We start from the raw sequence: 8,286 nt of genomic DNA on the forward strand, positions 1-8,286 counted from the left end.
TCTAAACAAAAATCGCGATTGTAAACAGAGCGTGCCCCGTGGGAAAATGACACACATTCGGGAAAGACGCGTCAGGCGCAGGGAAACGTCAGTGGAACACGGTTATGATGAGTAACTCAGGTTTTGGTTTTATAGGAGGTGTTCAGTAAACTTAAATTTGGGTAACTTTAAAAAAACAATAAAATTTAATTTAATTAACTCGTCTGTACACACTCTAAATTTGATGCCGAATTTAGCTGACAAAAAATGATCGAACAACTGATCGGCAGAGAGTTTAGCAGAGAAAAGGGTTTTATAAACTGTTTAAGAATTCAAGAATTTAAGAATTTAAGAATTTAAGAATTTAAGAATTTAAGAATTTAAGAATTTAAGAATTTAAGAATTTAAGAATTTAAGAATTTAAGAATTTAAGAATTTAAGAATTTAAGAATTTAAGAATTTAAGAATTTAAGAATTTAAGAATTTAAGAATTTAAGAATTTAAGAATTTAAGAATTTAAGAATTTAAGAATTTAAGAATTTAAGAATTTAAGAATTTAAGAATTTAAGAATTTAAGAATTTAAGAATTTAAGAATTTAAGAATTTAAGAATTTAAGAATTTAAGAATTTAAGAATTTAAGAATTTTGGAATTAAAAGTGTTTGTAGCTATTAAAATTTTACCTACGCGGATTTTTGTACGGCGGTTAACTTTCTAATTTATTTCTAATCTCCAAGCGTAGATTTTAATTTGCTTCGGGGTTTGGTGGTCGACCCAAATAATGCACATAGAGTAGGGGGTTGTTTTTACTGTACTGCTGAAGCTAAAATCCTTGGTGAGAACTTTCGATTAAAATTGCTTTATTTATTTATTTATTTATTTTTGAAAATATAAATATGCTGATCAATCCCATGACACAAAATAAATTAAATGTTAACTAATTATGCTTTTTCAATCGGTCGTTTAAATTAACTTCTAACTCTTACATTTAAATAAAACAAATAAATAATCAAGATCTACTCCGCATCGCTGTAAGAGTTTAAAATCAAGATTGAAATGATGTGATAAATCATTTATAACCTCGTATTTCGTTTAAACATATCAAAATTTAAAAGAACATATAAACTTCTCTTTACTCTTACAGTCGGTAGCTTGAGTTTAACAGCAGACAAGTTAAAACTGTGTTTGATCAGCATTGCTTTCACCAGAGAAAATGGTTGGTTTAGTAATACTACAGTCGATTTAATCGTGCACGGCTTCGTCGCGTTGTTTCTGCCGTGGTTTAAAATATGAAAAATATAAATCATGCATCTTTTACACTATACAGTCACAAGTATATGTTTAACAATAAAAAAACTAACTCTACTTGATTCGCCCGCAATACCTTTCGAGGTATATCCTAGGGTTCTACCTCTCCTACTAACATTGAGTCCAAAACCACCCTACAAACATCTATACCACTAAGGTGACGCAGGGATCCTTGCGCACTTTAGATAGGTGTTTACTAACATTCCTTCCGTTCCCCAAAGGATAGCTTGGACCCGGCGAGGACCCCCTTATGCCCTGGGCTGTATTACACACTCATCAAAAGATGAAGACATGGTATCTCCCGTGTTGGATTATTGTTCCGGATGAGGGTCTAACACAACCAGACCAAACAGAGGGATAAGCGTTGTGGAGCCATCCGTGGATAAGGCGTCCTAAAATGCTAATGCTAATGCTAATGCTAATGCTAAGAATTTAAGAATTTAAGAATTTAAGAATTTAAGAATTTAAGAATTTAAGAATTTAAGAATTTAAGAATTTAAGAATTTAAGAATTTAAGAATTTAAGAATTTAAGAATTTAAGAATTTAAGAATTTAAGAATTTAAGAATTTAAGAATTTAAGAATTTAAGAATTTAAGAATTTAAGAATTTAAGAATTTAAGAGTTTAAGAATTTAAGAATTTAAGAATTTAAGAATGTAGGAATTTAAGAATTTAAGAATTAAAGAAATTTAAATTTTTCAGTTTTCAATTTTTTGAATTTTTGAACTTTTTAAATTGGTTTGAGTTTTTTTTTGAAATTCTTATTATTTCTTTTGACCGTACACACCAAAATCGAAGCAAACTGTGGCCTTTCGACAGTTTGACATTTCCCGCAGTTATTTTTCTCCCGATCAGTCCGATTTTCCGTTAGCGTCTCCAAAAAAGCAACTTTTCCCGTGAAAATCCATCAAGAACCCACACTCCGATGACCACCCGGTCCTCCCTGCAACACTGCCGCTTCTGCAGCGGCCCACCGGAAGTGTTCCTGTTCGAACTGGCACCGGAGGCGAGCGGGTTGGACCAGCTGCTCGCGAAATTCGCCAATGTTGTGGTAGGTGTTTACTACAGGGGAAGCGTGATTTTGTAACTGGTTGATTTGATTTTTATTTATAGATTTCTGAAAATGACGGAAAACCGTCCCACTTGTGCCTGGATTGCACGGGGAAGCTAAAGTCCGGTGTGGCTTTTCAGCGTCACGTTCAGGAGGTGGAGAAGCTGCTGGAATCGATTTCAAACTCCATCAATGAGAGTGTCTCGATTAAGAATGAAATTGAGGAGGAGGACACCTACGAGGTTGAGTTTCTGGAAGATTACACAAACGACGACGGCGGGAACAAAGATTTGAGCACGGAAATGGACAGTCAGGGGGATGCGGAAGACGAGGAGAATATTTTGCAAGCGCTTGGTATGGAGGTGGACGATGACGAGTCGGAAGAGGACAAGGACATTGTCAAGTTTCCGTTTGAGCTGCCTGAGCAGAGCATGATTGCGCAGCGGATCGAGTTTGAAGACTTTGAGTACCTGGAGATTGATGGAGATCGGTGCTGCGGGTGCAGTTTCATCGCGGTTGACCGTGACCAGCTGGTGGAGCACTCGAAGGAGAAGCATTCGCACAATTATTACGCCGATAGCAGTTACACTTGCCCGACTTGTTACCAGAAGTTCAAAACTCAGGAGAAGCTCTCGCAGCACATTGAGTACTTTTCGTTCAGCGACATTTTCCTGTGCCGGATTTGCAACGAATCCTTTGTGCAGAAGAGTCACTGCAGCAGGCACATTCAGACGCACACAACGAAGTCCGTGGACGAGGTCAAGACTCCGCGTCGGACGACCAGGTCAGCTCGGGTGACGAAAGTTTCAACGGACAAAGCGAACTCGTTCTGCTGTTGCTTCGTGCGTTGCTGGCAAAGCTTCCCCTCCGAAGCAGAACTTATGGACCACGTCCATCAAAGCCACGACGGCAAACGACGCGAAATCGAACTCGCAAGAGCTCAAGAACCCCAATCCGACGACCCGCCTCTCATCTGCCAAACCTGTCAACGGTCCTTCGAAAGCGAACCCAAACTCCAACAGCACCAAACGTACAAACAGCAACGCTCCGAGTACCCCTGCCCGCTTTGCGACGCCAAGTTCTACAAGCTCCACCGACTCCGCGACCACCAGGAACGCGCCCACAGCCTGGCACCGCCCGTCCACGTGTGCGAAACGTGCGGCAAAGCCTTCCACAAACTGTCCGTCCTGAAGCACCACCGCAAGATCCACACCCCGTTCGAAGCCATTCCCTGCTCGGAACCCGACTGTCAGTTCGTGTTCCGCGACGCCGCCCTCATGAAGCGCCACCATCGGAACGTCCACGGCGCCAACTTCCCCTGGGAGTGTCAGCACTGTCCGAAGAAGCTCCGCACCAAAGAGGCCCTGGATCTGCACGTCCGGATGCATACCGGAGAAAAACCATTCGGCTGTCGGCATCCGCCGTGTGAGCGCCGGTTTGCCCACGCCACGGATCGGGCCCGCCACGAGCGGTCCATTCACACCGGCGTCAAGCCGCACCAGTGTGAGCACTGTGTGGCGGCGTTTGCGCGACGGCGCGAGCTGTTGATTCACGTCGCGAAGATTCATCCGACGGAGAATGAGAAGTGAATGATTGATGATGGTTTCAAGAAATGTTGGTAAGTTTTTTAAATTTGTTTGTGTGTCTGTTAATTGTCTTTGGCTGGATGACCAACCCTTGGTTTCATGGTTCTAGCTGGATGATCAACTGCAGTGAAGAAGTGTGAAGTGAATGAAGAATTTTTCAAATTGTCAAGATGTGCGTTCGTCAAGATTTTGTTGTTTTTCGTTGTTGTGTCTGCATTACATCTCTTTATTGTGTTTAAATAAAACTTTATTGTTCTAAATTGCGGTGTGCCAGTAAAATTATGTTAAAAATGGCTTTATTTCAAATTTCAAAAGTTTTAAAGCCTACTATGGTTTCAAAGGCTAGTAGGGAGCTCTGAAGGAACGCAAAACTCCATAAAATAAAAGCTTGTTTGCAAAATGTGTTGGTGGAAAAACCAAATTATTTGGTTTTGCTTAAATACCTGAATGCGACTGAAAATTACGAACGCTGAAATAATTTTGTATTCGATATAATAATATTGCAAATCCAGAATTGTCTCCGAAAGCCGAATCTCAAAACGTAGAATCTTGCATTGCCGAATATTTATTTAATTACTTTTATTCATGTCGAGGAGATATTAGACTATGACAAACAAAAAAACAAACAAAGTCGCGTTTGACAGTTTGGTAGTCTGCTTTTAAAGCTTTTAAATTATTTCTTGAGTTTTTTTAAAGGTCCTAAAACTGTGTGTTTCATATGTTTAAAAAAGTGCAAGTTTGTTTGTTTTTCATAGTCTAATTGAATTGATACTGAACAATGCCTATATTAAAAGAATTTAGAAATTCGAATAAGTGCATCTCCAGCGCTGGGGGCAAACATCAAAGCAAATCAAATTTGCACCTGACAGCAAGCCCACCGCGGTACCTGCTACCCGGTATTCAGCCTGTTTGCTATCGCGTCTAATAGAAGTATGCACGGAAAAATGAAATCAACAACAAAAAAATAAAAAAAATCTAAAAACTAAAACAAAGTTATATAAAAATAATTAAAAAAATATATAAATATAAAAAAAATAAAAAAAAAATAATAAATAAACCAGATAAAAAAATTACCAAAAAAAATATTAAAATTAAATTAACTTAAAAAAGAAAAAAATTTACCAAAGATAAAAAAAAAATCAAAATAATAAATGAAATCTAGACTTTTTTAATTAGGCTCTATATACCGGTTACTGTGAGAGGGACACACTCAACATTTACATTTGTCTATTGAAAAAAATCAAGAAATAAATAAGTTAAACAAACAAACAAATTTAGAAAATTTTAAAAATAAGGAGGGGAAAAACAAAATTTAAAAGCAGATAAAATTAAAAATAAATCTTCAACAAATTAAAACAGATAAAAAATCTATCAATTTGAAAAACATAATTGTGGCAAATGGGCAGTATTCATGATTGCTGAGAGTCGCAGGACTCTCGCCCTTTGCTATTAGTAAGTATCCAGCAAAGCAAAGGGTATAGCATGCATTTGATACTGTCAACTCCCATTCGGCTGTGTTCTCGTCGCTGTCATGTTGTAAACTGGAGTCGAGGGAGGTCCTGTTGTGAATTCTAGTTGGAGGTGGTCCGAAGATCATTGAAGAAGGTAGAATTTGCCATCACCCAAGACACGAAGGCACGAAGGATAGACCATGTCTTGGGGGGTGAAAGGATGATAGGATTTAGTGATAATACCACAATTTTAATATTTGTCTTTCTCTCTTATTTCAGACAAAATGTCTGGTCCGAGTCCAAGGTGTTGCAGAAATCTTCCACCATACAGAATGGGGTCTTCCTTCTATCATTTCCTATATTCTGAAAAAGGTGGTGCCCCGAATGTGGACATATAGTTTATCACATTTACTCCATATGGTGTGAACGTGACATGCTGTATGTTTGCTCTTGGTGCATTGGCTATTTTCAAAAACAAGCTAGATTTTTCCTATTCTTTTAAGATAAAATTTAGTAAAATCTATACATCTATTTATTTTGCTATTGCTATAACTTGTCTCTTAACCCATAAACTTTAACTACTCAATTATTCTAACTTGGAATCGCAATACATTATTGTAGAAATGTAACTGCTGAAAATAATTTGGTAAGAAATTTGGGCATAACTGTTAATATGATTAAAGGTACGTTCAAACTGTTTTATTATATATGTTAGCTATTCAAGTTTGTTTGTCTTGTCCCATATTTCACAACTTCAGTTGTTTTCTAGTAAGCTTCTCGTAACAAGTTGGTAGTTCTGAAGGTTTCTTTATTCTTTCTTTCTGTGTTAGTCTGTTATTCAATGTTCGATTTTATTTTACATTGTACTTATCCCATTTTTTCTCTCTTTTTCTCTTTCATGTACCTTGCGAGCATACGATGACCGAAAAAGTCATTGTATCAGCCAACACACGTGTATTTTTCACAAAGCCGCGAAACAGAACAAGTATTTTTATAAGTGCGTGAATAACAATCGGTCGTTGAAGCTCAAAAAAATGTGAGAGCAATATCGCGCCGTGGTTCAGTGATAATAAGGCGAAGAAAGTAGACGACGATTCCGCATGAAGGATATAGTGGAAATTCTGCGTTAATTGTACAATGGATGAAGGTTTGAAGTTGACACTACCAAAAGGGAATGGTAAGATGCAATAGTAATATTGCTAGGTTTGATAGTGTCAAAAGGTAAGATCAAGAAATAAGGATTATATGAACCTATATTGTCATAACTATTGTATTCACTGAAAATTCTATCCACTTTCTACCCCCAATGTGTCCTGCACTGGGGGTGCCTGGGGTAACTTCGAGTTGACCTGGGCCGCCCGAGGAACTATGTCGTAGGTGGTTCGTGTACTTCTCACTCACCTCTCCTCGCGGCAAGGTTTTCCGTAGGTCTACACTCGAACATGCAACATGGGACAGCATGAATCTTCAGCTGAAGCCGGACGAATGTATTCCGAAATTACAGAATTACAGAATTACAGAATTTGAAAAACATAATTCAACACAAAAAAATCAAAAAACAAAGTATGATAACATATCCAGAGTTTTTTTTTGTTGGAAAAGGTCCTAAAAGCTTTTGTCTTTCATATGTTTATAGGACCTAATAAAAAAAATCGAGATATAAATATATAACTCGAATAAATCGAACAGAATTATAATATCTGCAAAAAATAAAGAACCATTTGAGAAAGAATGCTATGTTTGCATCTAATACAGTCCAGACTCGATTATCCGAAACCTCGATTATCCGAAGTTCGATTATCCGAAGGTTTGTATGGGACATCGAATAAATGAATCACGAACAAAAAAAATATTTTTTTCGTATTTGTTATTTTCTTACTTAAGAGGTATGCGACCTCATTTTAGTCAAATTTGAATGATTGGTTGTCTATAAAATAAAAAAAAAACTTTTTTCAATATTTCATCACCGCCATTTTGGCCGCCATCTTGTATTTAAAAATTCTAAATTACTTTAGAGTAGTTTGTGGGTCATACTCAAGCTCAACAATCAAAAATAAGACAACGAAAAAAAACATTTTTTTCGTGATTCGATTATCCGAAGCTTAGCCAAGGCCTTCGGATAATCGAGTCTGGACTGTACTGTGTTCCAAGTGACAATATTGACATTTGAGTGTTCATTTCCTTTTTAAATGTTTCTGTGGTAAAAATGTGCTAATTTGAAAAAAAAATAAATTTTGGAATTTTAAAATTTTTGAACTTTTTAATTCTTAAATTTTGAAATTTTTGAATTCTTAATTTTGGAATTTTGAACTCGGCATTTTCGAAATTACTTATTCTTTGAATTTTTCAATTGGATTGAAAAGTTTTATAAACTTTTAGCATTTCTAGGCATGAATCAACGCATTGTTATTGATTTTGAGAGCAAAAATCGAAAGAAAACAAACTTTAGATTTTTTGTTTTATTTTTATTTTAAAATTTGAGCATTTTTAAATTTTAAAATCTTAAAGTTTTGGAATTGAGCAATGAGGTACCGTCATCTGGGGCGAATCGGGACTACAGTCTGAATAGGGACAGCAGTTTTCAGAGCACTTAAAGCTTTTAAATTTGGAAACAGATGTACACATTTTGTTGGTCTGAGTCTGTTCTAATCGAAACCAATCAGAAAAAATAAAATATTGTGCTCCAACATGGTTAAAACTGCTGTCCCAATTCACCCCATGTGTCCCGATTCGCCCCCGGTTGACGGTACGTATTTTGAGAAATCTAGAATGTAAAATTGAATTATGAATAGAAAAATACTTTTATTAAATTACGATAATGGTCTTTTTCAATACAACCAAATATAATATGATTCAAAACAGAAAGTTTAACTCTGTGTTGTAAAACTGCCTTTCGGTAGGTTTTTTGAAAT

General features: G+C 36.5%; 1 protein-coding gene across 2 annotated transcripts; it reads left to right on the top strand.

The window, feature by feature from the left end:
* The first annotated feature begins 2,123 nt into the window (after positions 1 to 2,123).
* Positions 2,124 to 4,151, top strand: LOC120413882 (zinc finger protein 420-like). 2 transcript variants are annotated; one of them, XM_039574857.2, is made up of 3 exons: positions 2,124 to 2,337; positions 2,400 to 3,955; positions 4,033 to 4,151. In XM_039574857.2, exons 1-2 carry the CDS (start codon positions 2,212 to 2,214, stop codon positions 3,924 to 3,926), a joined length of 1,653 nt encoding a protein of 550 aa, XP_039430791.1. In that variant the 5' UTR covers positions 2,124 to 2,211; the 3' UTR covers positions 3,927 to 3,955; positions 4,033 to 4,151. The 2 variants fall into 2 exon arrangements, with proteins under 2 accessions (XP_039430791.1, XP_052563512.1); XM_052707552.1 differs by lacking the exon at positions 4,033 to 4,151 and having other exon boundaries at positions 2,400 to 3,978.
* The last annotated feature ends 4,135 nt before the right edge of the window (positions 4,152 to 8,286 follow it).

This window comes from Culex pipiens, chromosome 2 (assembly GCF_016801865.2).
Source record: "Culex pipiens pallens isolate TS chromosome 2, TS_CPP_V2, whole genome shotgun sequence".
NCBI lineage: Eukaryota > Metazoa > Arthropoda > Insecta > Diptera > Culicidae > Culex > Culex pipiens.

Bases quoted from the DNA above. Each gene is read 5' to 3' on its own strand.
- LOC120413882 (XM_039574857.2), top strand. From the start codon at position 2,212: ATGACCACCCGGTCCTCCCTGCAACACTGCCGCTTCTGCAGCGGCCCA. The intron at 2,338-2,399 runs GTAGGTGTTTAC...TTTTATTTATAG, and splicing joins CGAAATTCGCCAATGTTGTG to ATTTCTGAAAATGACGGAAA.